Raw genomic sequence first — 27,109 nt, 5'->3', positions numbered from 1 at the left:
TAGGTGGTTTATTCCAAACAATTAGCTGATGGACAGGATACTGTTTGAAGACAGGAAGTCATGAATTGGGCCCACCTTGCTAGATCTCCATGCTTCTTATCACTATCTGGGTAGACACCGGCCAGAGACCCAACTTCTGTTTATTAGGGAGAGTCATTTTATTTCTATTCCCAGTTCCTACTCTGTTCACTTGTATTGCAGTGTTGAGTATCTGGTAATAGGCCATGGAGAGCACTTCCTCACCAGTCATTTATTGATGTGAGAAGCCAGCTGAACCTGCTGTTTCATTTAAGAACTGAATGAAGTCTGTGAAAGTCTACTAAGGATCTTACCATATTATCCACATGGAACCAGCAATGGTAGTATTAGTAAATACATATATGTTTTTCAGAAATTCTTGAGAAACAAACATAACTACACTAGATTGCAGAAAATAACAGTACTGAGTAAATATGCAGTTTTTATCTGCAATATCATATTTGCAGTACTTACCATAAACCACTCCTCTCACACACAAATGGCTGACTACAGATTATGTCTCTGTAATAGTACAGCTAGTAGATTTTTTTTGTTCCTTACTAGTTTTTAAGAAACAATCAAAATATAAAGTGATTAAAGGAAAGTTTTTGTTCCTTTTAGATGTTTACTTAGCAACAAAGATATGTGAGGTTTCATTTTCAGTTTTAAGTTTATTAAACATGTTTCCACATTAATTTGCAATTTCATTCAACATTTGTTGAGAAACTTTAAAGATTTTCATGTTCTTTCTTGTAGCAGCCAGTCATTTTCTTAGTTTCTTATTCCAATTATTTATTACATTTCTTGCTACAGGTACACCTGATTGTTTTAGAGTAGGTCTCATTAATCTTGGGCCTTATGCCAGAGAATATATCACTATCATTTGTCTATTTTATCATGCAATTATTATTACATTGTATGCTTATCCTTGTCTTTCTTCACAGAGCTCAGGACAATGTACATTGTTCTCCCCCACTCACCACCCTGTAAGGCAGAGAAAGAAATGACTGGTCCATGGCCATTCTGAGCTTCATGACTTAAGTGGAGATTTGAACCCATTCTCCTTGGATCTAGTCTGACGCTCTGAATACTACATCACATTTACGTGAGCATCCATTTTTCTCAGCTCATTCTCCCTGATGATCAGCAATATTACCAATCCTATAAATAATTACCCAGGGGGCAGTCATAAATGCATAATGCTGATCACCCTTTCCCCTCACCTTTTTCTTCCTTCCACTTTCCATCTTCTAGCATGAAAGGACCATTGGCTTTTCAGTGCTACAACAATTGTTCCATGAACTGAAGACACTTCCATTCACATAAGAAGAGTTTCGTTCACAGAAGTTCATGACTGCAACTCTCCTGCTCAGAGTTCCTACCTCCTATACACCATGCAGTTTCCTTAGCATGACTATATTCCTCACTTCCATATATTTGAACAGAAGCCAAGGAAGTGTGCCATTTAGGGCACAGCGTAGAACCTTAAAAAATTACAATAGAAACAACACAAGAGATTGATCTTAATTAGAAAATGAATACATGTAATGCTACCTTATCAAGGCATCTATTCCTTTCCAGTGAAAACGCCAATAGCAACATATTGTTTGGTTTTACCTTCTGGTGGCCTGTTGGATGTTGCTACAACAACAACACCATTTTGAAACAGGTTTTCAAAGAGCTGCTTGAGAATCATGGCATCAGCAATGTCTGTGACCTGCAGAAGACAACACCGCCATCATGAGAGGCTGATTTTGACTTGCTCCATTAACTGATCTGCAACTGGTTTTTTGTAGTCACAAAAGAGGCTTGTTGGTTAAATGACAGAAGATTCTAATTACCACTTGCAGCAGAAAAGGAGGGAATAATTAATAAGCAGTGAATGTGCAACAATATGTCGGTTCTTTATTACAGAGCCCCATCATTTTTTAACAAACTGCTGGAACAATTCTGTGTTAACTTCCATTCTAAAACTACAGGTGGGAAACACAGAAAAATAGATCCAAACATTTAAGAGGCCTAATTAATTTGGACCAACACACACACACACAACCCTCAGAAGATCAAGGAAGAAAATACACACCAGCTGCTTTACACTTCTATTACCTTTCCAGCAAAGGATCACAAAGGTGACTTTAAATGGTCATGGAACTTTTGGAAAAAAGGACAAGTAGCCAAGTATACATAATCAGCTGCTGTTGAAAATAGAATGATATGACATAGATACTATTGTGCAATTGTTGCACAAAACAATTCAACAGATGGCCCATCACAAAAAATAAGCAATTTCATTGTTCTTTTTAAGTGCCTTCTATTACTGTCCATGAATAATCAAAAAGGCACTGCAGTCAGTTCCAGCACAGTCAGCCTCTTCTAACCTTCACAGACACAAATCACTCTCTCCCTTCATAGACACACACATACACACTCACTAACTCGTTGTCTCAATAAAAATGAGGGCAGCAATTAATAATGAAAAGAAACTTTTGTCTGAACGTTTTCACTTTCTTGCTTATTGTTCATCAAATTATTACAGTTGGGCTCAAAATACTAACTTTATTATACGCTGAATTTAAATTAAACACAAACTTACCATGGAGAAAGAGAACAAATGCAGAAGCAGGTATGAGAAAGGCCAGCTGAAAATGCTTTAAGGCAGAGCTGAGTTTTTGAACAAAGTAGCTGTAATACATCTGAAATCAGAGCAAACAGCTCAGCTGCCTTTGCCCATAGTACCCTTCTATGCTTCTTTAAAAGGCACTTGTGACACATTAAGAGCTAGTTTTGGAAGAGGCTCTGTCTGAACCAATTGACTCACGGCTGCAGGACTGGGCGGTGGGGGGGCCCTGCAATACTGTGAATGGGGTGGCTGCACATGCAAACACAATCAATCCTGACATATAACCATGAGAGAAATTAGGATCTTTGGGGCTAGGAATAAAGAAAGAAAAAGAGAACTAAACAGTTTTTTAAACAACAACAACAAAACCTAGCTTCATGAGACCATTGAAATATGCAGAAGGCAACAGAAAGGAAAAGAGGAAGAAATACACACCTTTCTTCTAGTTTGGAAATTGAAGTGGAAGGCGTCATGCAATAGGACAATCTAGGTTTACAACAGGGAGACTTTGACAAGGCCTAACACTCTGGCACATTAAGCTGCAAAATATTTATGACCAGAGGAAATGCAAAGAGGCCTTCTTAGTTGGTGTTTTGATGTTTCAGAATTTGAATCTATTTGCCTACCAAAATACATTAATTTTTTTAAAAGCTACATAATTAAAAAAGCAAGAGTCATTCTGTGTACTTGGGTGCCAATTTATGTCCTTTTGATCCTGTGTAGCTTTGGAAGAGAAGACAAAAGTGAAAGCATTCTCAAAGCCCAGGTTCTTTCTGTGCCCAGCATTCATTATAAATGGGAACAAAAGAAAAGGATACAAATTACCAATAAGAGGGATCTGCTAATGGAGAGAATGGAGAAATTTCATTAGCATTTAAGAGAAAAGATTTTTATGACCTAGAGTTGCTTTCTTTTCTCTTAAGTTGAAAAAAAATCATAATGTATGTGTGTAAGTGCTTGAAGCTCAGTTATCCTCTGATTGGTACAGTTTCTTATAATGAATGAAGAACATAAGCATGTATAAGCAGTAATTAGTGTTAGCTCAAAAATAAGAGCTTAAGTTTTTTTATTACATGTTTTCAGCAGCTTTTCCGGACTATAAGCATTACATAAAGCATATTCATTTTTACCGAACACATGAGATATTGATAACATCACACAGTGCTTCTCAATTTTTCTGTCTTCCATACAGTTAGCATTCTATTACCACCCCCCCTTACCATTAATGACTTCAGACTACTCTGTTTCTGAAGAGCCTTTTCATTTCTGGTTGGGATTTATGAGGATGACATAAGACTAAGGAAGAAGACAGATGCAATATAAAAAGAGCATTCACTGGATGCAGGATGAAAAATAGTATTTATTTTAGCAGCACATCCCAATGTGCACTAATGCAACAGAATCTGGGCAATGACAATCAACCTACATACTATAGCAATAACAGCAACTAACTTCTGTATTTTATAGTTACCGTGTGTGCTTAATTTCATTTGGAACAAAATCTGTAACTGCTTTAATCAATCCTGTGATTTGAAGTGAAAGCCAAAGTGGCTCTTCCATCTCTTGAATACTGTCGATGTAGTAAATACAGTGGACCCTTGGGTTACGTTACCTTCGGGTAACATAATTTTTGGGTTGTGAACACGGCAAACCCAGAAGTGTATACTTCTGGGTTTCGCCGTGCGCACATGTGCAGAAGCGCTCTATAGCGCCACGCGCAGAAGCGGCACCTCTTCTTACGAAATTTTTGGGGTTTGCACGGACCCCTGGAAAGGGATTAAATTTGTACCCGGAGGGTCCACTGTACAGCAGAATGTATTTCAAGACCCGGGGTTAGCTCCAATAGGTACATATTTACAAACAGTATCAAATTTTATAAATAATAACTGAATACAATAATTTAGAATTTAGACATATTGTTTAATACAAGGTTACTGTAATTACCTTGACACTCTCTTTTTGTTTCAAGTCTACAAATATGACATCTTGAAAAGTTGACCAATCAATTAATCAAGCACTTTTTAATGCTTCTGATTACATTTGACCAATCAGTTGAACAGCATCCCACTCCTTCAAAGCAGAGAACACAAGCCCATCAAGTCACAACAAGTAGTAGAAAAGGGTATGAACACACAGGCCAGGAATGCAATACAAGCCAGAAAGCCATGTGTCTTAGTACATGCCCAAGAAATACACAGTTGAAAAGAACACACTGGATGAGAATTCAACAATGTCGTACTTGAAGTAGACCCACTGAAAGCCACCAACTTAAGAATCTTCAGGAAGACTTCGTTGGGTATCAGCCACAGTCCTAAAAATGGTCACCCAGTTACTAGTGAGCAGCACTGGCGGAGGAAGAGGAGTGTGGGGGAAGCGCACCGCCCCTGGCAGCGCAATCCCAGTAGGGTGTCATCGCTGCTGCCCCCTCTGCCCGTGACGGGCACCACGCCTCTGCTGGCGGCACGCCACACCCCCAGGATGCACGCCATGCCCCTGCGGGCGGTGCACCCCGACCCTGGGACATGCACCAGCCCTGCCCCCACCTGCTCTCGCCCCCTGGTGCCGGAGCATGAAGCTCCACCACTGGTAAGCAGTAAGGCCATTCTGAAATGAATGCCACAGAAGCTCGCCTGAGGTGAAAGACCAGAACCAGCTAGAAATCACAGTACCTTATGCAGTGACTGTTATGGTGGCAGTCAGTGAAAAATAGTACACGCCTCAGGACTACACATCTGACACAAACCCAGGCACAGGGCTAGCCCAACCATGAGGCAAAGTGAGTGGCCACCTCAGGTAGCAGGATCCACAGGGACAGCAGATCCGGCCTCCAAGGAATGCATCGCCCACTCCTGCCAATGCAGCAGCAGCAACGACTGTGGTGAGCTCCTAGAAGGCTGGATCTGCCTTATCCTTGGCAGCTGCCTCCATGCCACTTCAGCTGTGGCCCCTTGGCAAATAGGAGGCGCTGCTGGTCTCCTACCACCCTTGTTCCCGATGTAGATCTTCACTCACCCACCTTCCTTGGCAGGGGAGTGCCATTTTGTGGCTTGCCTCAGGTGATATACCTCACATCCATCCATTCCAACCATCCTCTGTTTGCACTACTGCTTCACTCTATAAGCTCAGTTTAGTCTCCAACCCAGGCATGTGTCCCTGGCCTGATATCTGTACATATAACAACTATGGCTGCTGGAGAGCAAAATCAGTGCCTCCCAAACCAGTATGACATGAGGGCTGCTCTTGAACTGCTGTTGTCCCCTTGAACAAGAGGAGATGCAGTACCCAGCTGTCATTATTTCAATGTCAAGGCTGTTACTCGGAGGAATTAAAGAAAAAGGAATAACTCAATCTAAAGTTATTGCCCAGGGCACAACAATATAGAAACGTTTTATAGAAACATTAGCTTCTAACGTTTTTTTCAAATCCTTTCTATCAGTTACCTATAGAAAGCAACTATATAGGTGCTTTTCTTCAAACAGTTTTAGCAGCAGAGAAAGTGAATGCTAGAAGACATTTGGGTCCAGCAGCCCATGCTGAGATTCAACTCCTTGACGCTGGGTAACTCTGGTGAAATCATTTTCTCATATTTCAAGTATCAATTGGCAAATGGAAATCATCGTGACCACAGAGCTCTTTCGAGGGGGAAGTGGTATCTTATCAGATAATGTATCTTGGTTGCCATTTCATTTTTTCTTCTTCAGAAGTACACAGTGGATAATATCTTGCTTCTAAAATTACCTTCACAAGGGTATTCTTTCCATGCTCCCTTTTTCCAGTGGAGAAAGCTATTGTTGTAGCATATGAAATTCAAAGCTACCATCATCATCCACATGTCTAGTGCCCAACTATCTAACCCATTAAAATTGTATCTCACTGTACTTCATCTTGATGGCAGCCCATTAATACACATACTCTATGATCATTCAGCTAATGGCTCTGGAGCCAACACTTACCTCACTCACCCATTTAACAGTATCCAAGGCCTTAAAGTCAAGGTATATTATATACACTACATCTCCATAGTCTGCTATGCCAGTTTCCTATCAAAGGAGGAAATTAGGCTAGACTGGTATAATTTGTCTTTGGCTGATTCATGCCATTTATCATATTCCCTATTCTCCACTGGTCATTTACAAATGGTCTGCAGCTCAGTTGCTGGATATAACAGGGACACAATGGGACTACAAGTATTTTAATGATGAACTCCTCAACAGATTTATCACCTGTCAGGAAACAAACACACTTGATTGCCTTGTGCCACCTTGATTACTATTAACCCAGCTGTGAATTTTCACATGCCAAAGAGAAAAAATACTGGGATATTGCAAAAGGGAAGTGGCAAGATTCCACACAACAATGTGGACAGCTCTGATTCTGGGCTTCTTGAACTATAAAACTGGAATAAATTTGGATTACAACTTTGTAGATGTACTTTTGTCTAAAGGAAACTCCGGATAATCTTGTTTCAAGTATTATAGCATGAAGAGGTCTCTGAAGGCACTGTTTGTAGGACAAAACTCTGCTGAATGAAGCAACTGACTATTGCAGTGGAATAAAATGCCCTATTGAATGCAGGAGTGGAGAAAGCAGCTCAGTTCAGAATTGCATCCACAGCTTCATTTCTTTGTTTTGTCCTGTGACAAAGAGAGTAATCTACATTATTAAGTGATTGTGCTGGCCAGAAACAGCATCCACACTGACTATGCTATTCAGGGCATCCAGAGGATCAGTACACTGATCAGTGCAGATTTCAGCTCATTCCCAAGGTAGCGCAAGATGAAACCTTACAAGGTCAAAAACAGGATTCTCAACCCTGTGTGGGCTTCATAATGCAAAAGGGCTATGCAGGCCCTGACTGTCCATCTGGCAAATGCCATACTGGCTGGTGCACTCAAGGCCCTCTGTATCTGTCTCCTGGGTGCAGAGGAAGGATGGCTGGATCACCCACCCCTGCTTTCGAACTCCTTTGCCCCCCTCCCCCCCGCTTCTTGTGGGTGACAGGGTTAGATGGTGACTGAGGCAGCCAAAGCTCCTGCTGCAGCAACTTGTGGAGAAGCTGCTTTAGATGCAAGTCAAAGATGAACCGGGCATAGCTGTGCCTAGTGGCAGCTGGAGGCAGATGGCTCTGGGGACAAAGCAGAATGGGAGGCTTTCCCCAAGTTGGCTCTGAGGACGGAACAGGGAGAGAGTAAGAATTGGAGGATGGGGGCTCAAGGTCACCTGCCACCCCTTATGGACATCAGAGGAATGTGAATGGATCTCTCCTCTTCCTCTCTTTGGTTAGTGGCATGTCACCCAGATAGCTGGAAGAGGGAGGGAGGGGCTTGCACCTTGGCTGGCTTATGGTTTCAACTGCAGAGAAGCAAGTAGGCAGAAGGTAAGGGGCTGGGAGGGGAGAATGACTGGCTGAGAATGGAAACAAGGTACAGTGGTACCTCAGGTTACATACGCTTCAGGTTACATATGCTTCAGGTTACAGACTCCGCTAACCCAGAAATATTACCTCGGGTTAAGAACTTTGCTTCAGGATGAGAACAGAAATCGTGCAGCGGCAGCGCAGCGGCAGCAGGAGGCCCCATTAGCTAAAGTGGTGCTTCAGGTTAAGAACAGTTTCAGCTTAAGAACGGATCTCCGGAACGAATTCAGTACATAACCAGAGGTACCACTGTACTGCTGAAATTCCATAAGCCAAAGTAGCCCATATAAAAATGAGTCAGGAAGGAAGAAGAGCTGTAGGGGAGGAAAGCCACTCAGGCCCGCAAGGGTAGATGCCCCAACCTAAAGGGTAGATTATTTGGTTCCAACCCACGCAGGACCTGAAGGGGGACCAGACTGTGGATATTTAAGCAGCATTAGAAACTCCCATTGTTCCATGCACATTTTGCAACAGGAAATTTCATTAGCGTGAGCAGTTTCTGAGCTCTGGGCGCAGTACTGCACCTAAGATTTCAGATTAAAACTGCAGAGTGGAAGGAAAGGAGGACTTTTTCCTGCCTCCCCACTTCCAGCTACTATCCTAAGACTGGAGAAGAGACCCTCTTAAGAATATTAGGAGGGTGGGAAGGGAAGGACTAGACCATGTGAAAAATTGACATAATATTTTAGCTGCAGTTCATTTATTTTCAGCTTCGTAGTCTTCTTATAAAGAAAAGCGTGCCTAGACATTCTGTTGTTGTGCCCATAACCTAGGTTTAAGATGCCATTTAGCTCCTAGCTTTCATATCCCAATTTCTAACACTGTATTTAAGCTAAGTCAAGAAGCTATCCCAGTAACTGTCCAGGACAGCAGAATCCATTAAGTGCTCCCTTGTGGAGAAGACAGCAGGCAGCTGCACCAGACAATGGGAGCTCTGGGTCAGAGCTCTGCAACAGTTAAATAAGGTATTTTTTAAATTAAACACATATTTACATTTAAACAAGTGTATGACATAAAGCACATAATCTGGCAGAGCCAACAGAATTGAACCTAGGCTGGTGATTGTCTGTCACAGGTGCTGGGGTGCATTTTTAAGGAAGAATTGGTGTGTGGGAAGGTTTAACAAAAGGTCCACAAAATGCACTTGCCACTACTGTATGCAACCACCTTAGTCCCTCTTCCCCAGTCACTACCAGGTACTGGTATTTCAAACGAAATAAGGTTAGGAATTACACTTTACCAGCCAGCCTTAGGTAAATTTTGTAACTGTCAGTTAAAGATACTGTAACCTTATTAAAGCAAATACAAGTCTTAAGGAAACAGTTAACAACTGACTTACAGTGTTTACCTTATTTTACACTTATAGTTTATAATAAATAAATAATATCTTGTAACTTTTACTTATAAAAGTGTGGCTGGCTAAAGTATCACAGCCACTGTGTTACAGTTAAAGGTGTTGATAAACAGTATAATACAGATATATCATATTTGATGCGAGCAGTTAGAAGGTAAATCAGCTGTGGTAAAAAAAAGAGCTAGTTCTCCACATGCTAAAGAAAAAGTGAATTCACTGTAACTTGCCTTCTACATGAACATAATGGACAAAGAGGATGAGTCTATCACCTATACATCTACTTGAAGCTGTGGCTTTAGGCCATGTGAACATCTATAGTACAACTTTAGATCTAGAACAGGGCAGCCCACAGTTACAGGCTCTGGTAGAAGTTGGAAGGGGGAAATGTTCTACAATACGCTTCCAATAGCACATGATATATAAAGCCAGCAAAATATCTTAGTGGAACAACCAGGACACCATGCAATTAGACTAGTTCATATCAGCAAAGTCTTCAACTGGCTAAGCTGAAAAATGTTTTGCTAGTTTAAACTTATTTCCCAGAAAGGAAATTAATGCACTTCTGGTCTAATGTATGATTACCTGAAATTCATCAAAGCACAAGAGACAAGCCTCCTCACTTATTTCAGCAGCTACTGGGGCTATTGGGTCATATGATTTAGCCATTAATCCAGGTTTCCGTTTTGGCAGGGTCTGTTTAAGGCGATGTATTCCTGAAGAGAAGACAGTGCACAGACAATAAGCAAAATCTAATTTTTGGTCTAAGTAAGCCTAAATATAGCATCATGCTTACCCATTAGTAAAACCAGCGATATGACAATTAAGTCAAAAGTGAATTTAAAAATACATTTTAAAAGTTGTCTATTCAACTTTTTGGAGGTTTATTTTATTTTTATTCAGTATTGCTTTTTTCTAGACCCTCGATGAGAATTTGAATTACCAAATCGCAAAAAGAAAAAGAGCACTTCTGTGTGGAAGTTATACCATTGAGGGGGGTGAGGTAACCACAAAGTACTGGAAAATAGTAATAAGATAAAGCTTCATAGGTTTACAAAATGGTGTGGGCATGGAGGCAGGAATGTAGCCTTGATTGTTGAAAACTACATCTCAGGAAATGGTTTCAGTTAGCTGAATCAGACACAGAAATATGAAGGCCTGTGGAACTATAGTGAGTTGGCTCACATGTACTATTAAGGCAAACCACGGCTTAGTGTGAATAGGCAAGTGAATAGAGCAAGTGTAAGTAAACAGAGAAGCGGGAAAGGATATAAAGAAACTGCGACGAAACCTCACATAAAGTCCGGGAACATTAAGGACTAAACATTATTAGGATGGGAGGTGGAAGAGGTCTGCGTGCCAAAGTACAATGAACCCATATTTCACGTTTTGACTCAAAATAACTAAATACTTCAACTACAGGTCCTGAAGAAGGTGCACTGTGGAGAAATCAAACTTCTTATCCCACTTAACATGCCACCTATTACACAAAGCATTACTAAACTTGCAGACAACAAATTACTAGAGAGGTGAACTATCACCTTATTATGGTTGTGGGAACACCTCCTCAAGCACAGACCTAGGGACAGAATGATGTATCTATCTATTGATACTTTTAACATTTCTGTGGGACAACGAGCACTGGAATAATAATATTTGTAGAATGTAGGACAGCAATGTGTAATCAGCAACGAGATATTTTAGTCTACCTTATATATGAATAGGAAGATGTCCGTGGTTGGTTGCATAAGGAAATCACTCACTCTCATTTGATGGCCTTTTCCTATATTCCTAATTTGATGTCCAAACATCTCAATTCCATAATGTTTACTTGAGTGAGAAACAGAAACTATGTATCTGTTTCTCACTCTTCCTCCCCCCTTTTTTTTACTAAAATGGTTTTTACTCATTTTCATGTATATTTCTATCACTGAATATGAATGTAACAGGAATGCAGAAGACAGGATCTGCTTTTTAGTTAAAACCAAAAGCCTGTAATCATGCAAATAAATATGATGCAACACAACTGGTCTACTGCCTGCTGATGTCACAGAAAAAGTGAAGTCTACATACTCAAGTCTTGCAGTAATTTTCCTACAGCAATTTCTAAGGAAAAGGAGCATTTTGGGATAACTTTATTCAAAGTGAAAGATCAGAGGTCCCCCAGAAACAACCTATAAAAATCCGTTCTCTATTTTCAGATAATAGCTCTCCCTTCTGTCACAGCAAAAGGATTCAGGAGGAGGATGACAAGACATTAAGAGGCAGACAGTGTTATGAACATGGGACATATCCATACCATACTGTACTACATCAAAGAGATTTAAACTTACTTTTGTGCACATCTAACATGAAGCCATGAAAATGGACTCTCTTTTTTCTTTCTACTTCTATATGAGAATAAAATATGTCCATCACCATTGTCTTTCCTGTGCCTTCAAATAAAAACACACATACCCAACAGGTTGTTAATTTAAAACACTATGTACTGATTACAGTAATGACTGTTCATTAGCATCGAGCTAATGAAATCATAATCGTGATCTGAACAGTACAAAATCATTATCTTTGGGAAACAAGACTTCAGCTTATGTGGATGGAATTGCTTGTATTATCAGAATCTGAACTAAATATAATATCAGAACCAGCAACTGTAATTATTGCTTCCATTTGAAATACTTTCAGCAGCACACATTATGAATAAATGTGATGCCTCTCTTCTTATTTTCAATTTTTATGTATCAACTACAAATGCAGCCTTGTTTAATCAGACCAAGGGTCCATCTACTAAGCATCCTGTTTCCAATCGTGGCCAGACAGATGCTTCTGGGAAGCCCACATAAGCAGGGCATCAGGTCAGCTGGCGGACTACATTGTATGCAACCCAGTACCAAGCCTTCAGAGGCACACCGCAACTGAATCTGGAAGTTGCTTGAACCTTAAATTTGATGCATTGCAAAAGAAACCAAATTAATATGAATTTAACTGTTTCTTCTTTGATGTTTGCCAACAGATATATCTGTCTTCTGCTTAAGGATAAAGAAATACACATTTTAGCAGCTCAAGGCAAAAATACTTTGATCTATTTAGTCCCATTACCATCAACAGAATTAACATTTTTCAATGACTAGGTATTATTTGAAAACATATGCAAATATTATACGGGAAAACATTCAGATATACTTCTGCTAAACTTACCAACATCTCCATAGACATAAAGGCCTTTTGGGGGTTTATGTCTTGTAAACAACTGAAAATAAAGAAAATTATTCATTATACTTTATTTTGCTCTGATAAAAGTTAAATAAGGAAAACAGACACAATGTACAACACATATTTATCAGGTACTCTGTCATTTGCAGTAAGTTGAGTCTGGCTTAGTTTTGACTTACAATGAAAATATATGAAAAAACAAACTTTGATAGCAGATGGTGTCCTATCAATTAAGAGCAAGCACAATGCAATGAATTGACTGTTGGGTTTGGGCAGAGTCCAGATTAAATAGATGACTTTGGGCATCATCATCCAGTAAGCCCAATATACCACTTCTCAGCATGCTGCAAGGATTTTAGGGGAAAGGATATAAGGTTGGATGATAACATATACACCTAATAATATCCTGGAAAATAATGTTTGGGCTTGTTTGTTTTTAAAAAGTTAAAGTTCCCATTATGTTCAACTAGGAAAGGAATTAACCCTTTAAATTAAAACAGTTATTTCAATAAACATGTGAACCTTGCTTCCTAACTCACCCAACTTGCATTTTTGAGGACTTCCTGTACCCAGATCTTTACAGCTTTGTCTTACAGTTTGTGTCAATGTTACTTGGGAAATGTTAGATGTATACTAATTTTCTGTCCAAGACAAGTCTTCAGGAAAAGGACTTCAACTAATCTGAATTTATTTTTAGTTTTATGATGCCGGTATTTTCTCATGGTTGCTTAGATCTGTATCTGGGAGTACAATTGTCATACAATTAGCCTTTCTGAAGTAATAGTGGTGAGGATGGTGATCTAAAAATTCCTCTCAAAACAGAAACCTCATAAATGGTCACCAGTGTCTAGCACTATTGCGTCTGCAACTCAAAATTCATGTTGCAGATGTTTCTGATTATCAAAATATTTTATTGGCTAGTTGACTCATAGCGATCAAACTGCACTTTAGCTTTAGTCCCTGCAGCTAGTATTTTATTAAACACATACCAATAACCACATTTCAAAGCATTTGGAAATAAAAATTGCAAACTAGTACATATCTGCAGCAACAAGAACCACTTCAACACACACAACAACAAAACTCCACAAAATAAAACTATGGCAAATGTCCATAGCCTGTTAGCCTGTAAAAAAAATGCTATTAGAAAAATGCAGATGTTTTAAATGTAAATTTATACTTGTCTATCTTTTCAGCTAACGTGTGTGTGTGTGTGTGTGTGTGTAGAAATCAAATACACAATTACATCAGTGTGGCTATTTGCAACCATGAGAATTACATGGGTTATCTGTTTTTTTAAAAAAACAATAATGGATACAGGGTTTTAATCACATAGGAGATATCAGTGCATAGAAGCAGGCATCTGCACATGAATTGCACTTCTTCATCTCACCCCATATGTGCCAAATGGATGTATATATATGAAATAAGGTGGGGGATATAGCAACCACTAAATTGATCAAGGTTCCATCTATATTTCCTAAGATGGAGAGATTCAGTAATGGTGATATTTCTGGCCAGCATTATATGTAATTTCCATATTTATGGCTTTGGAAGAAGCAACCAAGTTTTTGGAACAGGATGGCAGGATGTTTTAAATACATCAACTATACGTACATAGTCTATCTAATGTAACATTATATACCCTGGTATTCTTAGAAGTACTAATAGTGGTCAGTCAGGCAGATCTATTTGAAAATTAAAGATAAATAAGCTAGCATCCAAAGAATTATCTAACTGGTTTATTGTGCCCAGTGTGGCTTTAAAATAACATTTCTTGAACAGAACTTACATGGAAAAGAACTTTTGAAACTGGGGAGTTTGTTGTACAAAGAAAACAAGCATAGAACCATTAGTAAAAGCCTTTGATCTCACTTCAAGTAGCTCTTTGGATCTCTATCACTTATATAAAAACAATAAAGTATGCTGAAATATTTGTCTTTAGATTTTCAACCCACTACATCATTTGCTAAGCAACTGGAGAGAATTATTTTTACATATGCATGTTATTCTAAGCAGAAAAAACTGGTAGTGAGACAGGTCTCATCAGTTTATGTGATTGCATAGATATTCACCATCATATTTCACAAATGTACTAATTTGGTTATTGCTTTTACAATTTTTTTAATGTAACACTAGAGCTGAAACAAATTAAAGTTCAAATTTTTTGATCTCACATGGAGCTGAGCAATTTCTAGACTGCGTTTCAAATAAAAACTGCATTACAGATAAGTATTTTCCTCATCAGTTTGTCAAGTTTCTTTGCCTTTTAAAAATCAGTATATTCAGCAAGCCACACAAGCTAACTATTACAACTAAACCACTTGAAGATTTAATTTAGAGCCAAATTAAACTGTGCCCCAAAATGTTAATTTGGTGGACATTTGCAACAAGGTTTCAGATGTTCTGAAACTATTTCAGTAATAGTTAGCTGCAACTACTGTAGTAAATTGTGCTGCGAAAATACAAGACAAAATTAGGGTTGTTTTCTAGCCTGTCTGTTTTTAAGGACTTGTTTTCAAAATGCTTGCTTACCATTATTCAATATACTTAATTATTCAAAATTACTTAATATTCAAACACTGAACAAGGAAAGAACAAAGAAATAAGGAAACAGAAATGGTGATCTGCATTAGAATACTTAAGAACAGAGTAGAAAATTGTGATTGCATTTTACATCATTAACAGTTCAAATCCAACAGCTCCATTTTTTTGCAAGAAGAGTATTTATATGCGATCTGGAGTTAAAGTTGAGCAGTGAGGTGGACTAGTTTATAGGTGACACAAAGTTATTCAAGATGGCAAACTTGTAAGCAGCGCCAACAAAAAAAAGTACTCCAAAAAAGTCTCCAAGCCAGAAGACAGAACAACAGTGATATACACTGCAGAGAGTGGACGGAGGAGAAAGAAAATCTTAATTGCATGTGTGTTGAGAGGGGAGTCAATACTTGTGCTAAACAGAAATCTTTGGGTAACAGAACAACATGTACTGAAAATATCAGTTCAGTATTAAGAGGTACCGTAATCCTCATAGTATTGCTCATGACTGAAGCTGTGGGGAAAGGTTGTATGCAACTGTGGAGGGGATGTTTGATCTAATGGCCAATTCCTAATATAGGGGGTTTTTTTGAGGGGAGAATTATATCTTGCATTACAACAGTTTTGCTTAAAAAAAATAAAGAAGTAAATACAAAGTAATAGTGTTAGACTGTTAAAAGTTCTATATTGCTTAACTACATATATTGCTTAACTACAATGGTCTCTATGGGGTGTACAAGAAATACAACCCAGAAAAGGTATAAAAGCAGAGTATTCAGTAGGTGCCAGAAGCTCAACTGGGAGGGGGCCTGTCCTGACCTCAACTGAAAGAGAGTTCCACAAAATTGGGTCCACAATACTGAATACATGGCTTCTGGTAGCTACAAGCCATGCATCTGAGCCACGGGGATGGCTGACAGGGACTTCCCTCAAGTCCTCCGTGATTAAGCAGGGATATAAGTGATTAGGTGGTCCTTGCGGTGTCCTGGAACCAAGTTGTTAAGGGCCTAATAAATTAATACAAGAACATTCAAGTTGGCCTGGTAGCATATGGGCAACCAGGGTGACACTTTTTAAACACCACTAGTGATGGTCTATATGGACCATTGGTCTAGGAGTGCAAGGTTGCTCATTACAACCTTAGACTCAACTGCCTACCACTATGTTCTACCCAACTCATCTCATCCACTTTGTCCAGTATCCCTACATATTTCCTACCCTTTTCATATTTACCCTTCCAAGGTTCTTCTTAGTTAATTCCCAATACATAACAATACAAGGGACTACTGACATTTTCCTCTCTGCAGCCTAGTGCTTGAAAGTCTAGCAGCAATGATCCAAAGACTTAGGCAGAAGTATCAAAGGCTATGTTTAAGGAAGCTTTTAATGTTTGATGGACTACTGTATTTTAACATTTTGTTGGAAGCCGCCCAGAGTGGCTGGGGAAACCAAGCCAGATGGGCGGGGTATAAATAATATATTATGATGATGATGATGATGGGATCAAGTATAGTGCAATAAAATAATCAATTTCTAGCATTCATTTCTGTTTACAACTCTGACAATTGTGTTCTGGCAAAAAGTTCTTTGTGGGACCAAGGTATTGTCTTCTGACAGCAATAATGAGCAATTCTAATGGTGAATCTGTACACTGGGAAGTGGGGGAAATGACTTTTACCATGATTTTGGAAGCACATAGGCAGATGTACTGAAGTTCATGGAACAGTCGCAGCTAGATTATATTGCACCTCATGCTAGTCTTACTTTATTGCAGGAGAAACATAGCTCAGAAACCTGAATAAAGCTTGTAGGCCAAACATTGTTTCTGAGAACTGAGATTAAGTTTGGAATAGAGAAAGCCCTGCCACACACTTGAGAATTGTGGACATTTAAACAATATGTGTTTAACTGTGAACAAAACTTTACAAGGCATGTACATGGGTAGGGCCTCCCCCTTCAATATGAATAGGTAGGGATTTCACATCTAATCCATAACCAAGTCAGAACAACTTCATCAGTTATTAAGTGACATATTTGACCAGAGGTGGCCAACATGGTGCCCTGATGGGCTCCAACTCAATCTTCCCAGATCACTGATCATGATGGCAAAGACTGATGGGAGCTGTAGTCCAACAACATCTGAAAGGTACCATGGTGGCTACCCTTACAGATCTGATCATAATTACAATACTGGTTTCAACTCAAGGAACATACTGTTGATCTGCCCTCTCCATCAGCTCTTGCCACTAGTACTTTAGCCTGGACTTATAGATTAGGTAAAGTCAACCAACTGCACTTTTGCATGATTAAAACCAAAGCAGGTTGCCATTGTGGCAGCCTGCACAATCAAGTGGACATGGGATAGTTCACCATCAACAAAGAAAATGGGATTCACCAAGCATGAAAAAAAATGAGTAGGGGAATACAGGTAAGGTTTTTCAAAATATCAGTGATCAGAGGAATTCAGAAATAGAGCACATGGAGCTCCCACATAAGAAAGGCCTTCCATGATAGTTTTAGGCTTCATTTTTCCATTGAACTTGCAGAGCTCCGCAGCTAACAAAATCAAAGGAGAAATACTGTCATACCTGGGCTCCATATGTGCACCATATGATTTTGGATCAGAACCCTTTTCAAAAAGTATATAAACTGGTATTCTAAATTTGCTAAAAATCATTTTATGGAAAAATCAACTTTTAACAAGTTTCTCATTTAGACAAAGAATGCAGTGCAGTGGTCATTACTATTTTTGTAACTGTGAGATGAGGCCCGAAGTTTCAGTTCTGCCTCACAGGCTGGTCCTAGGTGTGTTTTCTCAGCCCGTTTCTCATATGTAAATAAGAATTATTAAATGTTACCGTCTACACAATTGTTGCAATCAGAAGTAAGGAAGAAAACCTAAGTTGAACATTTAAGACTCTACAGTAATGCCTAGTGACAGAAACTCACCTTTGATAAGATGTGCTTTGGACTGATACTATAGCCTTTAAGGCTTTCATGTAGCTTCTGCAGGCATTGTACAACTTTTCGTTGTTGCTCATCGTTCCTCAGCTCCTCGGCTTTAATCAGAAACTCATAATGTTCTAAAGGTCCATTGCAAATTAACAAGGCTTTGGAATTAGCATCTGCTCGAGTGCCACTGGCAGCTTTCTCAGCTGCCTGAACTGTGTAAGCTGTAAAAAAGAAAAGTGGGGGAGGTAAATAATGATTTATTTTACTGTCAATGGAAAAGCTTGGAGAATCATAGACATTCTTATATGTTCAAATATACACATAGCCATATCAGACTCTATTTATTTACTGTGCCTTTTAGTTTAGGAGGTGCCTATTAGGCTCCTCGTGATGCAGTCCTACACACACTTTCTTGGGAGTATGTCTTATACAGATGCTTCAGTACAGCCTCCGCTAACCCAGAAATAGTACCTCGGGTTAAGAACTTTGCTTCAGGATGAGAACAGAAATCACATGGCCTCATTAGCTAAAGTGGTACCTCAGATTAAGAACAGTTTCAGGTTAAGAACAGACCTCCAAAGCGAAATAAGTTCTTAACCCGAGGTACCACTTTATATAAGTAGAATGTATAGGATATGATAGGCTGTTTTGTTATCTGGTGTTGGGACAGAAGTAGGATAATGAGATGCACTTACACAGCCTGCTGAAATTTCCTCTTCACCACAAATATAAAAAAAGTGTAGGAGCCCTGTCCTTGTTGGAACTGGCCAGCATAGACAAAAGTCAAATCTGTAATTATCCATTCTTCTTGCTCTGCCTTTTGTTTCATTGCTCAAGTTTGAATTTTTTATTAGTTCACATATAGTATTCTATGACAATTAGCTTAGGGCCAATTAGCCTAGGGCTGAAAGGAACTGAAGTCCAAAACAGTTGGAAAACAGGAGATTGAGGAAGGCCAATATAAGCTTTAATGGACTTCAGTGCATTTCACTGGATGCATAAAATGTTTTAAGTTTACGTTACACAGCAAATTCACTATGCTTAAATAAAACACATTCTGGACTGAAAGCTTGTGTGCAGCATCTAGTAGATTTTAGACACAACATTTATGAAAATATTTCTAAACCACTATAAGATAAAATATCAGGGCAGTGATCAAGAAAACATAAAACACCATTAAAAAGAATTAAAATGACTGGTTCATCCATTTAAACAGCTGCAAAGGCTTGGCAGCATAAAAATATAGTATAATAATAATCAGAGGTTTTTTTGTGACAGTACTCACCAGTACAAAGTATAAGTGCCTCATTTTTTAAAAACCGAAAAAACACTAATAATAATGATAAAACAGTGTGTACAATTTTGCAGGGAAGCACTGACGTTTTGAATTCTTCAAACTTAAGAAAAAGGCAACAGAAAATCCCTTCATGGTGGACAAGTATTCTGAAACATCACAGTCAAAAAAACTTCTTATCTGAGTATCCTTAAATGCCACAGAGAATAAACGCCACTGTTCCAAAAGGCCCCATATGTATGGTAGTGTGGTTTGTGTAAAGTTGGCGGTGAAGGGAAGCCCGCAGAACATCTCCAATACATTTGCTCCTGAGGAAGTCGAGGGAGGAGAAGGAGCGCTCCTAGTTACCGAAGAGACTCCTGGCCAGAGGCGCCTGAGGCTTTGGCCCAGTCACGACCCGGCGGTGAGGCAGAGGAACAGTCGCCGTTTGACAGGCTGCTGCTGCTCCCCGTTGATACGGGTCAGCGTAACTCTGGGCAGTGGGCGCTCAGCCCTCCGCGGCCAGGACCGCGCCATCCCAGATCTAAGCGGCACTAACCTTTCCGCGGGGCGCCGGCTTCAGCCCACCCGGTTAGCAGGAGAGCAGCGTGTCGAGCGGCAGCCCTTAGAAAGCAGCGCCCAGTAACCAAGGGCGACACGGGCGCCGCCATCTTGCCGAGGCCCCCCGCCTACCCGTTTCCTTATGAAGGAAAACTTTATTGAGAAGAAACGGACACAGACAGCCACGAGTCAGGCCGGTTCCAGTCACCTTCACCTTGAGGCGGCGTTCCCGGCACAGACTACACGCTCCAGAATGCAACGCGCCGCTCCCCTCGCGCCGATGGAAAGCAGCCGGATACAACGGCATGCCGGGAAATGTTGTTTTTAATGCCCTCAGATGCCGACCCAGAACTGGGAGATCGCTGGGGTGAATAAACGTGCACCACCGGGACCGCAGGCTGAGGAGACAACGTGTATTATTTAGCTACACGTCGTGCATGCCCTTATGATCCCGTGTAAGAGACTGTACCTTGCACTAGTCTCGCTGCAATAGCTTAATAATTGACACCAGGCAACTCAAAACCCCTTTAGATGGGAAGTTACTCAAGATGACGTGCTTCCCGATCCTGTGCGTTTACTCTTTCATCGCATAAGCAAAACAAATTCATCTTTTATGCTGAGGCAGGAAAATAAGTTACGTTGCAGGAAAAGCAATCAAGAGGAGGCTGTCCATAAAGCAGGCCTTGCCCTATATGTATAGCGAACAGTTGCCCTATCTTGTGCCACTTGGCATAAAGTTTGTCTAATATATAAACAGCATTAATACCTCTTTTTTAAAAAAAGTAATTCTTACATCACTACCTGCCATATTATTGGATTTAATGCCAATAAATGCATTGGAATGACAACACTACTATCATTCTTTCCTTATTTGATTTGGATGTACCCCTCACACCCCTACAAGAACTAACCAGTGCCTTAGATCTCAGCAAATGCTTGCTGTGTCACACATCCACACCACACATTTATGGCACTCTTATACCACTTCTCATGGCTTCTCCCCTCCTGACAAAGAATCCTGGAGACTGGTTTTTTAAAGGTGCTACAACTTGTTAGCAGACCTCTTACGGAGCTACAATTTTCAGCACTCTTAACAAACTACAGTTCCCGGGATTCTTTGAGGAATTTTTTTGTATGTGGTTAGGGTGTGGACGTGACCTTAGAAATATAGTTGTAACTACACCAACAAAAGGAACTGATAAACATTTGAGGAAAGAGATGCTCAGTCATAACATTGCAACTTACATTGATCAACCTGTAAAACACTTACCGTAATTGTTTCAGCTACACCTCCCTTCTTTTGATGCAGTGTGGGAAGACCTTGCAGTTGAGAATGTACTAATACATATCCATCAGTTAGAGCTAGATTAGCAGCTCTGTCCTCTACAACTGTCCTGCTGTTCCATGAATCTTCCCATTCTGGAGACATGGCACTGTTGACCACCTTTCTAGTGCATAATAGGATACTTGCATACTCACTAGTGTGCGTTATGTCATGGTGGAATGTTGAGCCACTGTATCAGGAACAGGAGTCAGGGGCTGGTTGGCAATGAATCACACGGCAAACTCTTTACTCAAGAAAACACAGCTGACTCAGAGGGCCAGGCCTAGTGATCACAGCAACTCGTCCAGGTAGATCTTGCCCATTTGAAGCAGTTGTGGGGCCTGAAGATCCCCACCTTCCCACACTTCCTTAAGTCTCCTCTTTCCCCAGAATCCTTCCAAAGCAATCTGAGACTCTCTGCTCTGCCCTCTTCATACCTCTTTTGGTTCTGGGAGATCAGGAGGGAAGGGAGCTAGTCACAGCAGGAATGAGAGACACCCTGGCTTCCTCACCAGCCTGACTCATCTCTGTCATTTGGCCTCTCCTCCTCTCCAGCCTCTGCTTCTGCCTCTGATTTTGGACTGTTCTCTGCCACAGACTCTTCCTGCTCCCTAAACTCTGTTACCTCTTCAGCTTCAAACACCTCTTGCTCCCGGTCTGCTTCCTCTTCCCCCCCTGACCACTCATTGTCATCCCAACACCAGTCCCCTGGCTTTGAGCCATCTTCCCTTGGGGTTCCCCTGCTGGTGCCTCCAGCTACTCCTTTGCATCCAGCCAGTCCATGACAGACACTCGGTTAAGAGAAAAACTACAAAGAAGTTTGTGGCACCATAAAAAAATAACAGATTGACTGTAGCATAATCTTTCATGGGGTAGTATCTAATTCATCAGATGTAAGAAGCCAACCAGATGCCTATGGGAAGCCTGAAAGCAGGATCTGAGTACATCAGCACACTTGGATGGCTTTAAAAGAGGATTATACAAACACATGGAGGTACAGGCTATTGGTGACTACTGGCCACAATGGCTGTGTTCTACCTCCACATTCAAAGACAGAATGTGTGCTGATGCACCCCGGTGATTCCCAGCAATTTGTCATCATGGCTAGTAGCCACCAATAGCATTTACCTCCATGCATTTGTATGATCTTAATGTAAAGTCATCCAAGTTGGGGGCCATCACTGCCTCCTGTGGGAGCAAATTCCATAGCTCAATGATGCACTGTGCTAATAAGTACTTTATTTTGTCAGACTGAACACATTAAAAAATAAATATCTTCTTTTAAAGCAGCAGGATTGCGCCCTGTCAGACACACAAAGTGTTAAAAATGTTGTGCTTTGTATTTGTAATTTAATAATGATACCAAACCACTTCTTTATGAATTTTTAGAATCAATTTTCCTTTTCGCTGTCCTTTTAGGAGCTTTTATGGGTTCAGCTCGCTCTATATTGTTAAATGCATCAGCACCTGGGCTCATTTAACAAAGAATTCCAATGCACATTGCTATGTATTGAACAGCAGACATCTCAAAAAGGCACTGCAATTGTTAGAAGCAATATTTTTAGAAACTCGAACAAGGAAATAAACAACTTCAGTAAAAGTGATTTAAATAACAAATAACTTCTCTTATAAACAGCTTAGCTCCTTGAGAACAATGAATAAACAAGGAGACAAGAGTCTTTCTCTCCTCCCCCCCTTTGCATTATTAACTCTCATCACGATATGAATGGGTGAAATGTCAGGAATAATTGGAGAAAATCACAGCGTACTCTTTGGCAAAAACATCTGATTTATTTAAATTGTCACTACTCATTCTTAATAAATCCTCTCTTTAACCTTTTGATCTGCAATCCAGCAGGCTAAAAACTGTACATTTGTGTGCGATGAACATCTTCCGTCTTCTCACACAGCATCAACAAAACTGCATATTGTATGTTGAACGAAGAGCAAACACTGCATCCTGTACTTTCTTTCTCAGGGGTTGAAACAACCCGGGGGCATGGCTCCAATCACAGAATCTGGGAATTCACACGAAACAAGTTTGTGCTAAATATAGCTCTGAACATTATTTCAGTAAAGAGCATGTTGAACATATGAGTGCCGTCTTGTCTGCATTTCCTTTAATTTACAGTCTCGGTAGTGCAGGTACCTCTTTTCAGTTGCAAACAACAGGGTTTTAATTGTGCATCTGTGAGACTGATATAAACATGCCCAATCCAGGTGTCTGATCCTAGCACCATGCAAAAAATAAAAAGAAATAAAGGGAAATATTGTTAAGGGAACAATCAGATTTCAAACAGGGGTCAAATTTGTTCTTGATGGCATGGTATGAAGTGTACAACTGGGCCAGTGAATAACTGGAGGACATATATGTTTAAGTATTGCTACTTATTTTCCTCTGTGTTTCTGAACATGAGAACCAAGGGCTATGGGCCATGTGATCCTGTCAAACAAACTAGTCCTCTATTTCCAAGTATTTCATAGCCTGTTACTAGATGCTGAAAAAAAGGTTGTTTGCTGAATGCCCAATAAAGGCCTATCAGTCTAGCCTTTACCTGAAAATATAACTGCAACCATCCCTAGCTATCTACAGAGTGGAGGGTAGAAGATATCTGGTTGACTTTATATATTATTGGCTGCCTCCAGACTGTCACTGTTTTGCTGGTGGAATACAGTTGCATACCAGTAATTAGTTTGTGCAATTAAAGTGGATTTGGCATTCTTACACAACAAATCCACTCTTCTTCCCCCCCCCCCACCCCAGAGGCAGAGCATCTGCCTTGCACAAAGGAAGTCCCAGGTTCGATCCTCTTAGCACGTTTCTCCCTTGTGTCCTGAGTTCGAGTGTCTTCAAAGCCCATGACACCTTTGGTAAAGGGTGTTCTCCAACTGGAGCATTCACAGGTCAGTGTTTCCCAGTTGTCAGTGTTTATACTACATTTTTAAAGATTTGCCTTAAGACAGTCTTTCAACCTCTTTTGTTGACCACCAGCATTTCGCTTTCCATTTTTAAGTTTGGAATAGATTAGTTGCTTTGGAATACAATCATCAGGCATCTGCACAACATGACCAGTCCAACGAAGTTGATGTTGAAGAATCATTGCTTCAACACTGGTAATCTTTGCTTCTTCCAGTACACTGATATTAGTTCGCCTGTCTTCCCAAGTGATGTGTAAAATTTTTCGGAGACACCATTGATGGAATCTTTCGAGGAGTTTGAGATGGCGTTTATAAGTGGTCCATGTTTCACAGGCATATAGTAAGGTTGGTAGTACAATAGCTTTGTAAACAAGCATTTTGGTTTCCCTGTGAATGTCCCGGTCCTCAAACACTCTGCACTTCAATCGGGAGAAAGCTGCACTCGCAGAGCTCAGGCGATGCTAGATTTTGGCATCAGTGTTGGCCCTTGTAGAAAGAAACTGTCTAGGTAGGAGAAGTGATCGACATTTTTCAATGTTACACCATTGAGTTGGATTTGTGGCACTGCACAATTTGTTTTTATAGGCTCCCTACGTCAGTCATGCTCCTCCCAGTGGGCCACATAAATTAATGCTGCACCACAGACTAAAAAAAAGACCCTGCCAAATGCTTCTTCTGCAATGAAGTTTTTCACTGCCTTGATATTTGAGCTTCAGGGTATAGCTGGTTAGTCCTATAATACACAATGAACAAACAAGGAAGATATATAACAGACAGGAAAAAATAAGCATGCCCATGTAATAAACATTAGTCTATAGAAATATTCACTTTAAGCAAAGCAAAGTATTTGCTAGGTTTCCATATTAACCTATAATACCTCTAATCAAAGAGACAGGTAAAAATATACATCTCCTTACAAGATATGCCAGTCCATACAAGTAAGGCATACATTCTCCTACAAGTAAAAGACACAGCAGTCCATTCGGTTGTTGCCCTGCTTTGCCCATAGGAGCCAACTTCTAAGGGCCAAAGTCCCTTCAGCCCCTCCTAAAATATTTGAGGGGACCAGGCCCCTCCAAAGTTGATGGGCACTGTCATTCAAAGGGCATGCATGCACCACATCATGTGATTGCCTGCTCACCTTATTTTATTCAAGTTGACACACTTGGGGTGGCCGAGAGGAGTTTCTCAGGCACATAGAGGCCTGGAGAGCTGCATCTGGGCCTGGATCTGAGGTTCCTTATCCCTAGTATCAAGATTTATTTTTTTTTATAATGGAGTATCATTGAAGCCATTGTTTTTGTATGAATCTATCTTGTTTTTCTTTACTTCTATTTAGCAATTTCAAGCATAATTTATGTATACAAAGTGTGTACTTGAGAACTCAGGGTTCAGGAAAGTGTCTTTTTAGTTTCCTAAGTAAGTATTGCATAATTGAGTGACATGTTTCTGAATCAGTGTTTCTCAAAATTCTGATGAAAGATTTTCAAGTAAATGTTCCTTCCTCAAAATCTGCAATATGTGTTTAAACTCTTCGAGAGGAGTGTGACTGAGCTGTTTTCTCGTAAAGCGATGATCAAGGGCCGTTTTGCATAACAATTTTTAATACAGCACAATCAACATCACTTTTTCCAGTGATTTTGGCAGAATGCATTGATCTCAAATGTGCCATGGATGATATCCAATGTTGTTCAAGCAAACATACCCTTTCTCTTTTCTCCCTGAGGCTCCTAATGCCCCCCCGATCTGCTCTGGATGGTTCCCCAACCCTCAGGAGCTTTGGGAGGCATGGTGAGCAATAGGAGGAGGGGGAGTAGAGTTAAGGGGGTCTTGTCACACAAACAGAAGTCCATTCCACTGGCAGACGGGCATTGGATTTCATCCTATGTTTATAACTCAAAATACTATCTCTTACTATAAAAAACTCCAACCATAGGTGTGGTGATGTGCAGCATGGTTACATGCTGGCTGAACCATTCAGAAGATTTGACAGATGAATGGCCTAATTCTCTGTAGGTTTACTCAAAAGTCCCACTGAGTTCCATGGGACTTACTCGCAAGGAAGAGTGCACAGTACTCCAGCAGTCCCAGAGCTTATTCACACAACAGTACTGATGTGCTGGTTTCTTGTACAGAGCCAGCCCATACATAGCTGCTCTTTCAGATATTTTTTCTCATTGCTCTAAGATTCCTGAAGCTAGTACTGATGAGATGACAGACAGAGGGCTGTGTAGCTGCATATGGTTGAAATTTACCTACATATTAGCTTTGTAATACAGAATGAGATCTCATATTGGCAACCCTCATAACTTCTGGTATTAAACATTGTACTCATTTATTGATTAAATTAATAAATGAACAGTTGTTAATAATCATTGTGACTTATGGGTGTTAATTCGGTAATGTAAGCAACATCAGAGATAACGTTGAATGTTAAAAGATATGGGTGTCACCATTATGACAGTTCATTTTTTGTTACTCATTTAACAGGAATGCTTTTAATGGAAAGAGCTGCTCATGGGTATTTTGCTGCCTGAAGCCAAGGACAAAGTATCACCCCCAGCCCATATACAGAAGGCAACCAGACTAGTAGTTTAATATTGGTAACAGGAGCGCACACTACTCCAAAACTGAGGGTACCAGGCTAGCCTTGGGGGTGCAGAATAGGCCGCATGACACATCCAACTCTGTACCTACTCCTTTGCCTTGTCGCCAGCATCGGTCGTCTGAGGTCTCTGCCTCACTTTGCCTCATGACAGGGCTGACCCCCATCACAAAGCATGTGCTATGAAACTGTCCTGCTATTTTCAGAGAGAGATCTAGCACCAAGCATGTGCTTCCTTATCTCTGTCGTGTCTGGAAGCGCGGGTGCTGGAAGGGGAATGCAGGCTTCCTGTCCTGCAGAGTGAAAGACATCTAAACCA

At 40.3% G+C, this 27,109-nt stretch overlaps 1 protein-coding gene and 1 long non-coding RNA gene across 4 annotated transcripts in view; both read right to left on the bottom strand.

Moving 5' to 3' along the window:
• Positions 1 to 20,180, bottom strand: part of AFG1L (AFG1 like ATPase) — a 58,337-nt gene extending 38,157 nt beyond the window's left edge. For 2 of the 3 annotated variants that reach the window (XR_014546839.1, XM_083608401.1), the window contains exons 1-6: positions 19,941 to 20,180; positions 18,106 to 18,329; positions 12,604 to 12,655; positions 11,739 to 11,840; positions 9,991 to 10,121; positions 1,636 to 1,735 (exon numbers count right to left, since the gene is read on the bottom strand). Coding sequence is in view for 2 of the 3 variants with exons in the window: in XM_083608401.1 (XP_083464527.1) it covers positions 1,636 to 1,735; positions 9,991 to 10,121; positions 11,739 to 11,840; positions 12,604 to 12,655; positions 18,106 to 18,329; positions 19,941 to 20,052 (721 nt within the window). In the remaining variant the exon portion in view is untranslated. The remainder of the gene's footprint in view (positions 1 to 1,635; positions 1,736 to 9,990; positions 10,122 to 11,738; positions 11,841 to 12,603; positions 12,656 to 18,105; positions 18,330 to 19,940) is intronic. The other variant, XM_083608402.1, reaches the window with a different exon arrangement.
• A 2,855-nt stretch (positions 20,181 to 23,035) lies between these two features.
• LOC310760269 lies at positions 23,036 to 27,048 on the bottom strand. Its single transcript, XR_014546876.1, has 2 exons — positions 26,883 to 27,048; positions 23,036 to 23,496 (listed from the first exon to the last, which is right to left on the bottom strand). It is a non-coding gene; the product is annotated as an uncharacterized lncRNA (long non-coding RNA).
• Between the last annotated feature and the right edge of the window lie 61 nt (positions 27,049 to 27,109).

Source organism: Podarcis filfolensis (assembly GCF_964270895.1).
Source record: "Podarcis filfolensis genome assembly, chromosome: 3".
Classification (NCBI taxonomy): Eukaryota; Metazoa; Chordata; class Lepidosauria; order Squamata; family Lacertidae; genus Podarcis; species Podarcis filfolensis.
Note: the sequence above shows the minus strand (reverse complement) of the source record. Positions and strands in the feature narration are given on the sequence as shown.